The sequence below is a fragment of the Gobio gobio genome (assembly GCF_949357685.1).
Source record: "Gobio gobio genome assembly, chromosome: 24".
In the NCBI taxonomy this organism is placed as follows: Eukaryota; Metazoa; Chordata; class Actinopteri; order Cypriniformes; family Gobionidae; genus Gobio; species Gobio gobio.
The window spans coordinates 39,786,084-39,803,978 of record NC_137120.1 but is presented as its reverse complement, the minus strand read 5'-3'; the positions used below and the strand labels follow the sequence as shown (position 1 = coordinate 39,803,978).

At 35.2% G+C, this 17,895-nt stretch overlaps 1 protein-coding gene across 1 annotated transcript in view; it reads left to right on the top strand.

The window, feature by feature from the left end:
• mgat5 (alpha-1,6-mannosylglycoprotein 6-beta-N-acetylglucosaminyltransferase) overlaps positions 1-17,895 on the top strand; it is a 143,683-nt gene that overhangs the window by 112,530 nt on the left and 13,258 nt on the right. Inside the window, exons 12-14 of the mRNA XM_079808219.1 lie at positions 154-303; positions 12,918-13,064; positions 13,139-13,255. Of these exons, the coding sequence (XP_079664345.1) occupies positions 154-303; positions 12,918-13,064; positions 13,139-13,255 (414 nt within the window). The remainder of the gene's footprint in view (positions 1-153; positions 304-12,917; positions 13,065-13,138; positions 13,256-17,895) is intronic.

Here is a 17,895-nt window from a genome sequence, read left to right as displayed (position 1 = left end):
TTTTGGTGGCCAGGGTCACATATAGTTACAAAATATTTAGCCCCGCCCACACAGTCTTGCCTACATCAGCAGAAATGAAAACTGGTTTCAGAGTGTTTTAATGCCGTTGTATCGACTATTTCTCACATGTGTGTGTGTGTGTTTGTGTTTTAGGATAAAAAGAAATACCTGGACATCATTCATTCGTACATGGAAGTTCACGGCACGGTCCACGGCACGAGTACGGTCCACCTGCCGGGGTACGTGAAGAACCACGGCATCCTCAGCGGACGCGACCTCCAGTTCCTCCTACGCGAGACCAAGGTTTGAGCAAACACGTGTTTTAAACTAACATCTGCAATTGACCTATCGGTAAGCCCCGCCCCCCTTAGTTACTGTTGCTAACTCGGACAAACAAACGTTGCTATATCTTACAATGACAGCTGTCAGTGTGAAAACCTTATCCCGAGATGTTTTTGGACACAGAATGTAGCGTATAATATATCCCGTCCGAATGATGGCCAAACTTAAAGGGTTAGTTCACCCAAAAATGAAAATTCTGTCATTAATTCCTCACCCTCATGTGGTTGGACACCCGTCAGTACGGTGGCCCAGTAGTGCACAACACAACAAAATTTAAAAAGCATACATAAGTTCACAACACAACGGAATGAAACCACAACACAACGAAATCAAGCCACAACACAACGAAAAGTCCACAACACAACGAAATAGCCACAGCACAACGGAAATGCTCCTGACCACTAGGGGACTCTCGGAGTGCTGTAAAGTTAGTTTTCCTTGCATTGTTCTATATAGATTCGCCAATCTTACAAATATTTAAACACTACGATCAGTTTTAAGTGTGCAGTTGTATATCGACATGAAATATCAATTAAAAATCACTTACGTGCATAATAGCTGCATATTTATACTCGAGAACGCTTTGACCCGCTGCCTCGGCGCCAAGGGAGCGTCTGCCAATTCCACCAAGTTGAAACATAATTTGTATGAATTAAAAAAAAAATTCAAAGTCCAATGTTGTGTTGTGCATTATTAAGTCAATTTTACCAATACAATCAAGCTGTGAAATTTTAACATGTCTGTTTTTAAATGTTAAAAGTAATTTTAATTCATACAAATTATACGTTTCAACCAATTGGTGGAATTGGTAGACGTTCCCTTAGCGCCGTGGGATCGGGTCAAAGCATTCTCGAGCATAAATATGCAGCTATAATGCATGTAGGTGATTTTAAATTAATTTTTCATATAGATAAACAATGGTTAGCCTACATACTGTTAAAACTAATTGTGGTATTGATTTCTTTGTAAGATTGCCGACTCTATAGAACAGTGCATGACAACTTTACAGCGCTCCGAGTGCCCCCGAGTGGTTGGGAGCATTTCCGTTGTGTTGTGGCTATTTTGTTGTGTTGTGGACTTTTCGTTGTGTTGTGGCTTGATTTCGTTGTTTTGTGGTTTCATTCCGTTGTGTTTTGGATTTATTTCGTTGTGTTGTGAACTTATGTATGCTTTTTAAATTTCGTTGTGTTGTGCACTACTGGGCCACCGTACGTCAGACCTCCGTTCATCTTCAGACACAAATGAAGATATTTTAGTGTAAATCTGATGCTCTGAAAGGCCTCCATTGGCTCAACTTTACACTCTCAAGACCCTTAAAAGACACTAAAGACGTCGTTACAAAGTCCATCTCACTACAGCGGCTCTACAATAACTTTATGAATCGGCGAGAATAGTTTTTGTGCGCAAAAAAACCCTAAATAACGACTTCTATAGTGATGACGATTTCAAAACACGGCCTCATGAAGCTTCGAAGCGTTATGAATCAGTGAGTCGATTCATGATTCGGATCGCGTGTCAAACCGCCAAACTGCTGAAATACGTGACTTTGGCGATTCAAACCGCTGAATCGACTCACTGATTCATAACGCTTCAAACCGCTGAATCGACTCACTGATTCATAACGCTTCAAACCGCTGAATCGACTCACTGATTCATAATGCTCCAAACCGCTGAAACGACTCACTGATTCATAATGCTCCAAACCGCTGAATCGACTCACTGATTCATAACGCTCCAAACCGCTGAATCGACTCACTGATTCATAATGCTCCAAACCGCTGAATCGACTCACTGATTCATAACGCTTCAAACCGCTGAATTGACTCACTGATTCATAACGCTTCAAACCGCTTAATCGACTCACTGATTCATAACGCTCCAAACCGCTGAATCGACTCACTGATTCATAACGCTCCAAACCGCTGAATCGTCTCACTGATTCATAACGCTCCAAACCGCTGAATAGACTCACTGATTCATAACGCTCCAAACCGCTGAATCGTCTCACTGATTTATAACGCTCTGAACCGCTGAATCGACTCACTGATTCATAACGCTCCAAACCGCTGAGTCGACTCACTGATTCATAACGCTTCAAAGCTTCATGATGCCGTGTTTTGAAATCGTCATCACTATATAAGTCGTTATTTATGTTTTTTTTGCGCACAAAAACTATTCTCGTCACTCCATAAAGTTATTGTAGAGCCGCTGTAGTGAGATGGACTTTGTAACGACGTCTTTAGTGTCTTTTAAGGGTCTTGAGAGTGTAAAGTGCATTGAGCCAATGGAGGCCTTTCTCAGCATCAGCTTTACACTAAAATATCTTCATTTGTGTCTGAAGATGAACGGAGGTCTGACGGGTGTCCAACGACATGAGGGTCAGTAATTAATGACAGAATTTACATTTTTGGGTGAACTAACCCTTTAACTGATGGTTTATCAAGTTTATTGCATCGTTTTTCACTCCAAAAAATCATCGCAAGAGCTGAACAAACAAAGCATAAGAAGTGCGCATTAACGTCTCATTCACAAACTCTCTCTGTTGCATTAGCATTAACATACACAGCAAATTACACAAAAACACTCACACAACTAACAGTAAACAAACATACACACAGAGCTTATGCCTTTTCGAGGGTGCAGTTAATAACTGGTCAACTTTGTATCTGCAAAACAACTCCGATAAACTGCGTGCGAGCTCTTCCTTTCACTATAATACCCATCATGAGTCCTCTTTAGTAGGACAGATAATGTAGACCTTAAACATATCTAAAATTAAATGAATTTACATATAACCAGTTTAATATGGAGAGGCACTGAAATGTGTTTTTGACCTACAGTGTACATGACGTGAGAACAGTTAGTTATTTCGGTTTGTATGTTAGCAGGGACTTTAATCGTAACTTAACGAGAGTTTGACAAACAGAAAATCCTCTCAGGATCCCTTACCAAATGCGGCTCGGGGATGAATATCAAACGGCCCGCAGCTTGTCTATTAAAATATATTATATGTGGCCACAGATAATTTACAAATCGTGCAGATTCACGATGTCACCACAAGGTGTCAGTACTAGACTTTAGGCCAGGGAAACAGCGGCAAAAGCGGAACGAAACAGCGCTAAACTCGCGAGCTCTGAACAAATGTGTTTACCTGCTGAGTGTCTCGATTACATGACCACTAAACAGCCAATGAGAAGCTTTAGAGTTTGGCGCAGAGGTCTCCGGTACGAGCTGCGAAACTCTCTGTGATTTAATTTAATTTAAATCCAGTTAAACAGCACTGACTTAATCAACAACACTAACCTGCAAATCAGCTGATTCAGTTCAAATACTTTTCAAACAATGCCAACATTATCATGTGTTTACTGTGGTAACTGTAACCGTGGTCATTTGTCAGAAATGTAGGTTAATATCTCATTTTATTTAATTTGTAATATAGACATGTATTAAATGAGTAATAAAAGGCAAATTACAGACTATTTTTGTCATAAACTTGCAGTTTTGTGCATTTGTATTCATATGTTTATAGACTAAATACCATAAAGCCATTCTAGATATAGAAATATATATGTTTTTTAAACTTTATGCCTTGTGTGCACTGCAAAAAATGCTGTAATTTAGTATTTTTGTCTTGTTTCTACTATAAATATATCTAAAAATTCTTAAATCAAGATGCATTTACGAGAAGTTAAATTACATTAGATATTTTTTCTTGTTTTCTGGAAAATAAAATGAAATTGAAGTGAGTTTTTGGTTAAAACAAGCAAATATATCTGCCAATGGGGGAAGAAAAATAATGTTTCTGTTTGGAATCTTGTTTATTGTGTCCCAAACAGAAACAAGATTATTTGTCGAATCCATTGGCAGATAATTTAGTTTGTTTCAAGCAAAAACTCAATTCCCCCAGGAATCAAGAACAAATATGTAATTTTCCTTAGTAAAAGCATCTTGATTGAAGAATTTTTAGATAATTGGACTGGAAAAAAAACAAGTAAGAAAAGTATTTTGTGTAGTGTGGTTTTACCCTGTGGTGATCTAAATAGAGCACTTGTTAAATTTAAAGAAGAATAGAGTTCTAACTCAGAAATAATATTTAAATTTCACCCGTTAAAACTTTTTGGTTGATGAAAGTTTTACAGATATTGTGCAATATCTCTACATTTCCTGTGTCCTATCTCAAGCTACTCTACTGTCAGCTCAAGCTTTTGTCAAATCTGTCATGTTTCCAAGAAACAAAACATGTCATATATATATATATATTAGTAAAGGGACCGGCCCCCGGGTATGTTCACAACATCAAATCTGGCCCTCTTTAAAAAAAGTTTGGACAGCCCTGTTCTAATGGTGCGTTCACACCGGACGCGATTCGCGCGAGTGATTTACATGTTAAGTCAATGCAGAGATGCGAAATGGCATTCTGCGGCGCGATTCGCGCGAATGAGGCGGCGAGATTCGCGCGATTCGCGCAATTGAGGCGGCGCGAAGGACGCGAATTGAGCGTTTTGAACGCGCAAATCGCGTGAAACGCGCAAAACGCTCAAGTTGAAAAATCTGAACTTTGGCGGATATTTCGCGCCGCGTTAACCAATCAGGAGCTTGCTCTAGTAGTGACAACAATGAGGAGAAAATCTGTATATTAATATCTGGTTCAGACAATATGATTATCACTGTGATAACATTAAATGACATGAAACACAACACAGTCTCTTTTTGTTAAATGCAAGTTTATGTATGATCAATAATACAAAAGTAAAAGTAATGTATAACAAGCTATACATGAAATAAAGCAAACAATTCAGTCAAACATCAAAGTCAGTGCTAGTAGGCTAACGTTACAACTGCAACATACAGTTATAGCCTAAAAATATAAGGTAATGAAACTTATCTTTGCCCTCAGCCTAAACGATTTGCCAGGGAACAAATTATAGATCCATGAGAGCAAAGATCGGCCGTTACAAGACGAATTATAGCTCGAGACGCCACAGAGACATCAGAGCCAGCGGCAGAAGGACTGGCCGAGGAAAGGTTGCCCTCGCCGGCTTTCACGTGCGCTGAGCGCGCTGTCCGCTGGAGCTCACAACTCCGAAAGCGGCAGATAAAATGTTCAAATAGGCACTGTTTATGTAAATAAACCACAGATTTGAGCTTTAAACAACTACATTATCGACTGAAAAAGTCTTAAAACTACGTTTTGTCACACATTAACAGTAGATATGAACAAAAAAAAAAGACGTGTAAACACAGCCCATGTCAGCCATTTCTCAACGAGACGAGCTGCTGGCGGAAGCCCCGCCCATGACGCGAATTCGCATCTGTTGTGCAGTGAATGTCACGCGCGATTCGCGTGAGTAAACTCAAAATGTACACGCGTCCACCTTCGCGCGATTAGCGCGAATTATTCGCGCGAATCGCGTCCGGTGTGAACGCCACATAAGGGGTCCCCAGAAAATTTCAGAAAATAAAAAGACAAAGCAAAAATGGATAAAGTCGACCTAATATTCATTTCAGTTTCATTTCTAAATGTTTTTCTCTTTTCTTGCCATATACATTCCAGAATTGTATATGTTTGCTTTGTATCTTTAGTTTTTGTGTACGCTGCTTGCATATGTACGCTGCTTGCATACATTTATTGTGAAAGTTGCTTATACAAATAATTTTTAAGCTGATAGTGCTGAGCTACAAACTCTTCGCCCCTCTTCTCTTATATCGAAATCTTCCGCCATTTCACTTTTCAAATTCTCGTTTTAGACTCTAATTCATGACCGGTTGTTTGTTTTGCTCTATCTTCTGCGAGGAATCCGCCGGAAGCTAGTTATTTTGGTCTATAAAGTTTTAAATATGTATATTTTTCACTTCGGAAGGCCTAACCCTAACCCCTCGGGGGCCGTGTGGAGCAGTTATATGATGGATAGATGCACTTTTAATCATTTTTCATTGAAAATGTTCTTCTTCAGGTTTATACATCCAACATTAATAGCCAATTTAAGTTGGGAAACAATATGTTGTATTTATAATTAGGGCTGTCAAAAGATTAATCGCGATTAATCGCATCCAAAATAAAAGTTTGTGTTTACATAATATATGTGTGTGTACTCTGTTAATTATTATTTATATATAAATACACACACATTCATGTATATATTTAAGAAATATTTGCATGTATATACTGTATATACATTTATATAATCAATAATATATATAAATATAAATGTTTTATATATAAAAATAATAATTTTTTCTTAAATATATACATGCTAGTGTGTGTATTTATATATAAATAATAATTAACAGAGTACACACACATATATTATGTAAACACAAACTTTTATTTTGGATGCGATTAATCACGATTAATCTTTTGACAGCCATAATAAAAATAATATTTTTTTCTTAAATATATACATGCTTGTGTGTGTATTTATATATAAATAATAATTAACAGAGTACACACACATACAGTCCCCTCCAAAAGTATTGGAACAGTGAGGACTATTCCTTTATTTTTTCTGTAGACTGAAAACATTTGGGTTTGACATCCAAAAATTTATATGAGACAAAAGATCAATCTTTCAGCTTTTATTTCCAGGCATTTACATCTGGATCTGATACACAACTTAGAAGATATAACCTTTTGTTTGAACCCACCCAATTCTCATGTGACCAAAAGTATTGGAACATGTGACTGACAGGTGTGTTTTGTTGCCCTGGTGTGTCCTATTTCATTGATTATTCAAACAATAAATAGCACTAAATGTCTGCACTCAGTTTCAGATTTGGGTTTTGCCTGTGCAGACTGCATTTATAGTTAGACGTGTAACCAACATGAAAACCAGAGAGCTGTCTATGGGTGAAAAACAAGCAATTGTGAAGCTGAGAGAAGATGGAAAATCAATCAGAGCCATTGCACAAACATTGACCATAGCAAGTACAACCATTTGGAATGTCCTGAAGAAGAAAGAAACCACTGGTGTACTAAGTAACAGACCTCGAATGGGTAGACCAAGAAAAACATCAGCTGTTGACGACAGAAACATTGTGAGAGCTGTAAAGAAAGACCCTAAAACAACTGTTAGTGACATCAGCAACAACCTCAAGAGGGCAGGAGTGAAGGTATCACAGTCTACTGTCCGCAGAAGACTTCATGAACAAAAGTACAGAGGCTACACCAGAAGATGCAAACCTCTCATAAGCAAGAAGAATAAGAAGGCCAGGCTGGAATTTGCCAAAAACTACAGAGACAAGCCTCAAACATTCTGGGGCAAAGTTTTATGGACTGATGAGACAAAGATTAACCTCTACCAAAGTGATGGAAAGGCTAAAGTTTGGAGAAAAAAAGGATCTGCTCATGACCCCAAACATACAAGCTCATCTGTGAAACACGGTGGAGGTAATGTCATGGCTTGGGCTTGCATGGCTTCTTCTGGGACGGCCTCATTGATCTTCATTGATGATGTAACACATGATGGCAGCAGCAAAATGAACTCTGAAGTGTACAGAAACATTTTGTCTGCCAATTTACAGAAAAATGCAACCAGACTGATTGGGAGATCCTTCATCATGCAGCAAGATAATGACCCAAAACACAGTGCCAAAGCAACAAAGGAGTTCATCAGGGGCAAAAAGTGGAAGGTTTTAGACTGGCCAAGTCAATCTCCAGACTTAAACCCTATAGAGCATGCATTTTACCTGCTAAAAAAGAGACCGAAGGGAGTAACCCCCCAAAACAAACAACAACTGAAAGAGGCTGCAGTGGAAGCCTGGAAAAGCATTACAAAAGAAGAATGCAAAAGTTTGGTGATGTCAATGGGTCATAGGCTTGATGCAGTTATTGCAAACAAAGGATTTTCAACTAAATATTAAGTCTTATTCACTTTAATCTATTTTAAGTTAATCTGTTCCAATACTTTTGGTCACATTAGAATTGGGTGGGTTCAAACAAAAGGTTATATCTTCTAAGTTGTGTATCAGATCCAGATGTAAATACCTGGAAATAAAAGCTGAAATGTTGATCTTTTGTCTCATATAAATTGTTTGATGTCAAACCCAAATGTTTTCAGTCTACAGAAAAAATAAAGGAATAGTCCTCACTGTTCCAATACTTTTGGAGGGGACTGTATATTATGTAAACACAAACTTTTATTTTGGATGCGATTAATCACGATTAATCTTTTGACAGCCCTAATTTTTATATATAAAACATTTATATTTATATATATTATAGATTATATAAATGTATATACAGTATATACATGCAAATATTTCTTAAATATATACATGCTTGTGTGTGTATTTATATATACATAATAATTAACAGAGTACACACACATATATTATGTAAACACAAACTTTTATTTTGGATGCGATTAATCACGATTAATCTTTTGACAGCCCTAATAAAAATATTTTTTTTTTCTTAAATATATACATGAATGTGTGTGTATTTATATATAAATAATAATTAACAGAGTACACACACATATGTAAACACAAACTTTTATTTTGGATGCGATTAATCGCGATTAATCTTTTGACAGCCCTGTTTATAATGTCACACTTACTATTTATCAAACAGTTTAAATGTTTTTTCGTACATAAAAATAGATGGATTTTAGGAAGGGGGTCCCTCATAAAAGTTCGTCATATTTGGAGGTCCTTGGCATCCTAAGGTTTGAAAAGCCCTGGTTTAGACGACCCAGAAGATCAACTTCGAGAGAGAGGATGTGCTGCTTCATTTCCTCCGGCCTCAGCCCTTTTCCTCGCTTTGAGCTCGATGCAAAGTCCTAAAGAGAACGAGGCCGCTTGATTTTCATCTGCTCTTGAGACTGATCCATCAATGCTGAGACTCATTTACACATAAGCAAAGTCCCCGGATCTCCTCAGACATGCAAATGTTGCCTCTCACACACTTGATGAAGAACTCAGGCTCTCTTCAGTGTCTCTGCTGCCACCTGTTGGACAACAACAGAACTTTTTAACACTTAAAGCTGCACTATGTAAGATTTTGTTTTGAACAGGCGACCTCCAGCGGACGGAAAACTTACATAGTGCACCTTTAATAATAATTATTATTATTATTCATTTATATAATCAAAACTATAAATGACAATAATGCTATATATGTTGTTAATATTATATTATAATAGGTTGTTATTTTGATTATATAACAATTTAGTAGAATGTTTTTTATAATATATATAAATAGTAGTAATAATAATTTCATAATTAGTGTTTTAATTTTAATAATAGTATAGATTATTATATTTAATATATTAAAACATTAATTTAATGTTACTTTTTATTATTATTGTTACTTTAGTATTATTATTAATCATTTTAATTTTTATCAAATATATTTAGTCATTTATAATACATAAATAATTAAAAAAATATTTGTTTTAATTTGTGTTTACTTCAACTTTAATTTTTTATTAATGGTATTTTATCATTATTATTATTATTATTATTATTATTATTATTATTATTATTATTATTATTTATATATTGATTTTGGTAATTTAAATAAAATTTATTTTTAATAATATTATACATTATTATGTTTAACATAATATATATTTAATATATTAAAACACTAATTTAATGTACATTTTTTATTGTTATTATTATTAATCGTTTTCATTTGAATAAAATATATTTAGTAATTTATAAATGTATATATTATTTAAATAATATATATAAATAATTACAAAAATATTTGTTATAATTTGTTAATATTAATAGTAATATTTTTATTTTATTATTATAATTATTATTATTTATAGTGCTACATTTATGTTATTTATTATTTAAATGGTATGCTATATAGAGTGAGTGTGAGTGTGAGTGTGAGTGTGAGTGTGAGTGTGAGTGTGAGTGTGAGTGTGAGTGTGAGTGTGTGAGTAAAAAATACATATTTTTACAACTTTATAGGTTTATTTATTGGATGATGATTGTTTTATTCGTAATCATATTCTATTAATATTTTTTGTGTGCAGTTTTTACTTCAAATTATTTATTTCTAAATCCTATTTTTATTCATGTTATTTTTCATTATAATTCTTTATAATTTTGATAATATATTGTTTTAAGTAAATAAAATACAATTCGTTAGAATTAGTGTTTTATTCATATTAATAGATTTAATAATATCACAGATGATATTAAAATAAAGTTAATTATGAGTATTAACTGTAATTCTCTAATATTAATAGTAATATTAAACTTCATATTTTATTAACTTTATTGTTGTTATTGATGATTTTGATTAGATTGTAAAATGTAATTGCTAATGACTTTATTATTAGTGTTATGTCCCAATACATATAATTCTAATAAATTGTTATAATTAGTTTTTGTTATTAATATTAACAATAATATTATTTTGATAGCAAATTATATAAAAATATATATTTTATTTGTAATTTTATATTACGAATAAAAAATGTAAATATAAAAAAAATGTTATATTAATAGTATACATGATTATTTTCTACATTTGATGTTATGTTTGTTAATGCTCTAATGACCTTTTCTGAAGTGAATGAGGTTAAACTAGCATCCCTCATGAAGGGTTAATCTGATTGGTCAGCTCAAGCGCGTGGTCAGCTGTCCGTCTCAGCACAGATCAGCCATTGTGTGTCCACACTTCCACAAACACACTATTGTAGAAGTGTGTATGGGCCGCAGCGCCTCTGCTCGCCGCATGGAAACATTTGCTTAAGTCATCTAGAGATGAATACAACACTATTGAGCCGGGGATTGTGGGATTGAGCTGGATGATCATCAGAGCTGGTTATGATTAGTTTATAGGTTTGCTGTGCTCTCATTGGCTGTGGGAATCAGCTGTCAGGTTCCCATCAATGGAGCGTTTGTTTGATGTTTCCCTCGGAGAGCTTGTTTAACGTGTCCCAGAATTCCCTCGCTGGATCCGCTAAATGCATCTCTCTGTCCTGCTCACGCTGAGAGGAGAGTTATAGATGAAATCAGGCTGAGTTAGGAGGAAAACGTGTGTGTGTGTGTGTGTGTGTGTGTGTGTGTGTGTGTGTGTGTGTGTGTGTGTGTGTGTGTGTGTGTGTGTGTGTGTGTGTGTGTGTGTGTGTGTGTGTGTGTGTGTGTGTGTGTGTGTGTGTGTGTGTGTGTGTGTGTGTGTGTGTGTGTGTGTGTGTGTGTGTGTGTGTGTGTGTGTGTGTGTGTGTGTGTGTGTGTGTGTGTGTGTGTGTTATCAAATCTACGTTACATTTAAGTATCAAAATGAATGTTAAATGGGTTGAACGGAAACAGTGCTCAGAATTTCTGTTGAGTTTATTTAACACAGAATATTAATACTTTATTTTACATTGTGAATACATTTTATATGAATAATATAATGATAATTTAATATAGGCTTGGGCTGCGTTTCCATATTGAATTAATTGTTGTTGATTTAAAAATACAATATCAATATATATATATATATATATAATGAATAATTGTACATTAATCTAAAAATAATAATATTGTATCAGTACATTTATATATAATGCTATATCAATATATGTGTGTGTGTATATATATGTATATGTATATATATGTATATGTATATGTATATATATATGTATATATATATATATATATATATATATATATATATATATATATATACATACATAATAAATCATTTTATATATTTTATACTGCCAGTATATTTATAAATAATGCAGTATCAATATATTTAAATATTTTTAACATTTTAAATAACTGTATATTAATCTAATATATATATATATATATATAAAATTCTAATTTATCAATATATGTATATTTTTTTACATTATAAATAATTTTATATTATTCTAACAATAATAATACTGTCAGTATATTTATATATAATGCTATATTCATATATTTATTTATATATTTCTACGTTTTAAATAACTGTAAATTAATATAATAATAGTAATATATCAGTATATATAATGTAATATCAATATATTTTACATTATAACTCATTTTATATTAATCTAATAATAATGTTATATCATTATATTTATTTATTTATATATATAATAATATCAATATATTTAAATATTTGTACGTTATTAATTCAATTGTATATTAATTTTATTATAAAAATAATAATAATACTCATTTAATATAAGCTCAGGATTATTATCATTATTAGTTGCGTTTATATAACAATTTAATAACTGTTTAATATTAAGATAATTAGTCATTATAAGCATAACATTTTTTATAATTTATATATATTTTTGTTAATAATTTTCATAATTCTATATTAATATGATGATAATTTAATATATATATATGCTTTAGCTAAATTTACATATTAAACATCTCATAAATGACATGTTTCAGTCCTCAGAAGTCAAAGTGACTTCTTTGTTACAGAATATAAATACAATATCAATATATATACATATTTTTTGTTATGATTAATAAATTGACTTTATGGCATTATTTATAGAACACATAAATGGCACGTTTCAGTCAAAGTGAGTTGTGTGTTACTTTAATTGATGTAATATTTATGTTTATTATAGAGATGAGGTTAAAGTGACATGACTCTGTTTCCTCTCCAGCTTTTTGTTGGGCTGTCCTTTCCTTACGAAGGCCCCGCCCCTCTGGAGGCCATAGCCAATGGCTGCGCTTTCCTGAACCCAAGGTTCGACCCGCCTAAAAGCAGCAAGAACACAGATTTCTTCAAGGGCAAGCCCACGCTCAGAGAGGTACTTCATTCTTCTTCATCTAACATTAGATTACCATCGGTCAGATCTGACCTCCGTTTGACCTTTGACCCCAGCTGACCTCCCAGCACCCCTATGCTGAGGTGTACATCGGGCGGCCACACGTCTGGACCGTCAACATTGAAGATCCTGCAGAGGTGGAGAACGCCATCAAAGCCATCCTCAGTCAGAAGGTACAGATATAATATCATAGGCCTTTATCACAGAGGTGCGCGTCGAAGCATGTTTTCAATGTGCTGTGAACACCTAGCCGAACAAACGACAATTAAAATAAGCAACTGGAGGATGATTTAAAAATCCGGACATTTTCCGAGACAGGAGAAGAGATAAACTGATCATTACTGTGTACAGGATTTTCCAAACTCTACTGAACTTGTAGTTTTTTAGGGTCTTAAAAAGTCTTAAAGGTCCCATGGCATGGCATTTTTCTATTATTTTATAGTGTTTCCTGAGGTGTACTTATATTGTTAGTATGATTTTTACATCATAAAATGTCATAATTTAGAAATAAAAGGCATTTTGTCTATACTGATGTTTGCCCTGTGGCTGACTGCCCTGTTTCAAGAGGCGTGTCTGCTGTGAGACTTCAGTAAAAACGCCCACTGTTGTGATTGGCTGACATCTTTGCATTTGAAATGAGCGGAGGGGGCGTGGTTTAACGAGGTCTACGAGGCAGGAGCAGCTGCCAGAGAGACGGATGGACCTGAGTTCACTTCACATCAGTTTTCAGCATGTCTGAACTGTTGTAGTTACAGAATATACTTCAGGTTATTAGTTTATTTCTAGTCGGAGGGGCTGTCACTCATGTCAGAAAGTTAGTAACTTTAGTTATTATAGTTAAATTATGGATCAGCGCTGACTGGAGACGCGAACCGTTTAGAACGATTCAGTCCGATTTGGTGAACTGGTTCGGTTCACTAAAAAGAACCGATTCAAAAGAATGATTCGTTCGCGAACCGGACATCACGGAGACGGAGCGATTGCTAACAAAGTTATTTATAGTAATTACTGAGTTATGAGAGCGCTGTCTGTCAGCGCGAGTTTATTGTGTTTGTATCTGAGAGTTCTGAATAAACACGAGTCCCAGTCACGCCGACTCCGTCTTCATCATTATTACCAACTTTGTAACACATGCAATGTACCATTACAGCTGTCGAGATGAACGAGTTAGTAAGTTTGATTAAAGCATTATTTCTAGATATGTTCCAATCATATGAAAAGCGTCAGTGACGCGCATTGAGTAACGTTACACAGCGCAAACAAAGACACAACAGCTGTAATCGAATGTAATCCAGTTTATTGTGGGGAAAGCTGGCTAGCCTAGCCGGATACCCTCACGCTCACCCTCCTTCTGCTTAATCTCACCCGCGTTTGGTGCCTCCGCTGTGGGCCAGATGCAGTACTGGGGGTCGGGGATGTTGAAGCCCGAGCTTCGGCGTGTGTGAAGTTTATCTCTAAAGATGTGGCTCTGCCGATGTTGAGCAGAAACTCCCGACTGTATGCACATTTTAGAACCGATAGACGCGACGAGGACGTACAAAAACACTGACTCACAAGATAGAAAACACGAAAACACCGTTCTGTCTGGAGAGAGAGAAGCCGCTGTGTGTGCACGAATAATAAATAATTAGCTACACATCAGAAATCACTGATCACAGATCAGAAGGAACTGAAGAAAGACTTCTGTTTTCATTTGTACATCCAAACACTGAGAAACTGCCAGTGTTCACTCGTTCACAACCCATGATCTCTCGACGAGCGTTTGCATGGGCGTGCCAGATTCTCTGGGCGGAGGAAAGGGAGGAAACCGTTCCTGCTTGGACGTCAAACCAGGAGACTTCAGGATTGGCTCGTCTGGCCTGTCATTTTCTCAAAGGCAGAGAAAGACAGCCAGAACTCGGGTTTACACCGATCAACATTTCTATCCACTTGGGGACAATATTCAGGCTAGGGGAACTCATATTAATGTTGAAAAACCTCATAAAATGAAAAATTCATGCCATGGGACCTTTAAAATGTCTAAAATTGAATTTTTTTAAATTTAAGGCCTTAAAATGTCTTAAAAACGGCCAGATTTTCACCCGAGGTCTTAAATTTAATTTAGTTAGGTCTTAAAAAAAAGTGTTATCCTCGTTCATTTCCAGAAATGCTGGCAGCAGAAAGTTATTAACGTTAAGGCCTGTACACACCGGGACGAATATCGCGCGCGCTTATCGCCAGCGTTTTTCGTGCCGTTTTTCGGCGCGTCTTGAGTTTTCACACCCAAGCGATTTTCACTGGCGTTGCGCCGAGTGAACGTGCACATTCAGTAGATGCGCTCCCGGTACACAAGATGGTGCTGCGGCACTTTACGCCTCTGACACTCGCTTGTCACACAGAAGGAGAAGAGAGACAGTATTTACGTGCTTGCCAAAACCACAGATATATTATGTCTATGGCAAAACCATTCACACACTTTTTGCTAACTGGCAAGCAGCATTAGCAGTTCATCTTCTTCTTTGTCTACTTACTACTTCTTCGTCGTATCAGTGTGTGCTCGGCAAGACCGTTTTGTGCTTGAGCGCCACCAAGTCGTGTTTTACTGTCACTTCAGCAGCTCCAGGCACGTGAACAAAAGCGCCGATCTCATTGGTCGGACAGTTTTTTACGCGCCGCGTCAAAATAAAAAAACGAACCCGAGGCGTTTTTTTAAAAAATGACGCTTTTACGTGCGAAAATCGTCCCGGTGTGAACAGGCCTTTACACAGTAGCAAAAAAGTATCGAATGGCGAAAGCGGAGCTCTAGAGTCTTTGCTGCGCCGCCCTCAGAGCGTTCGTTCGGTATGTTGTAGTTCTTTCTGGGGGTGTTGGTACACGTACTCGGTGATAAAACTACAAATCCCGTGATAAATGCAATTACCTGCCCGTAAAATACGTCTACATTTAATAACGTTGTATTTTTCTGGACAGAATGAGGCAGACATGCATTGTTTTATATTATTCTAAACAGTGATAAAGTCTGCACTCAATCAGCACTGCATACCTTATGATTATGACAATAGTGAAGGCTTGAAGAACTCAAATACACCATAGCTTGATGCAGTCGTGTTTATTGTCTTCGTTTCATCAGTCAAAGCGTTTCTATCTTCAGTTTATCCTACATCGCTAGCTTCACATTAGGGCTAAGGATGACTTCTCTGAGGGAAATGTGGAGTTTCTGCTCGAGGGCGCCCTCTGGCTTACAGTATGAATGAAACGTTTGGGTAACAAATATGAAAAATAATACTTCTCTCTAAATAAATTTATTTGACAACCCATATTTTTTTTTATCCAATGTACAGTTTTTCCCCCACAGTGGATGCATAAGAGGCTCATATTTCATATTAAATACATAGACTTTAAGAAATTTATATCACAGATAAAAAGCACAGAATTTCTTTATTTTTTTATTTTATTTTTTACAATAAACCTTTAGACCCTTCTAATGATTTTTAGGCTGTCTGCATATTAACAGGTAACCCAGCAGTTTTTTTTTTGTAAAATAAGTTTTCTGTAAAATATAAATGTTATTTTATTAGTATTATTATTATATTGTTATATTTATTCTTAAATACTCTATTTTTAATTTTTTAATAATTAAAATGTTATTGTAATAGTAATATTTCTAATTGTGTTAAATATTTGTATTTATTGAATATAATCATTATTATTAGTAATATATTAAATGTTATATGCATACACTTTTCATTTGTAAAAAAAAATTTTTTAAAGTGCATTTTAACCAGAATAATCGCAATTAGATATCTTCCCCAAATCGTGCATCCCTAGTTTCTCCTCTCTCCCTAGAGCATCCCCTGTTCAATCTCTATTAGGATATTAATATGCTGTTTTGTAATCGATTCTATTTTAGGGCAAGTTTGTTTTAGCCTATTTTCATTTTGGGCATTTGGCACGTTGTTGGCTGTGGAGGGTTACTAATGTCATTGCTTTATTGCTTTTTTTATTATTTCTTTGATTTAAATAATTTTGGTAATGCGTCGTATAGGTCTTAAATTTCAATCTTTATGGTCTTAAAATGTCTTAAAAAGGTCTTAAATTTGACTTTCTGAAACCTGCAAGAACCCTGTTTTTAATCCGACCGGTCGTAAACATACGTGATTATTTCACCACACGGTGTCAGTGCACGTCTAAATAGTGTCCGCGATGAAGTGTGTGTGAGACATGACGAATAACATCTGAATCAACATATTGATTTGTATTAATATTTTAGCATTGTTCTGTCACTTTTCATTGACAATCATTTCAGCTACAGTATATGTAATTCACACATTTATGCCAAAATTCAGTCACGCTGTTAACGTATTACTGTTTAAGATTAATTAAATGCTTAACATCGTTAACTTTCCTTAAGGCAGTTACTGCACATTCATTCATCTATTTATTACATGAAAATTAACCATGGTTTTATTACAAATCAAATAAAACATGGTTATTGTAGTTTATCATGGTATTTGTAGTAAAACTAATACAAATGGTAGTCAATCCACGAAAAAAAAACATGGTTACTACATTCTTACTATAATAAAACCATGGTTAACTTTCATAAGGGTGTTTATCAGTCAAATTAATTTAAAAATGTAACAACAGGTATGAAATATGATTAGTAAGAGACACACTGTTAATGAGAAGACAATCACTGGACTCTTTTAGTGTCAGGAAATGGTCAAATGTGAGGTAAGGATGTCATTATTTAGTGTTAGAGCACCGGATCGCGCCGCGATGGGACTGGAAGCAGCGGTGCACTGCTACACTTACCGGAAATAGGAAGTGTGAT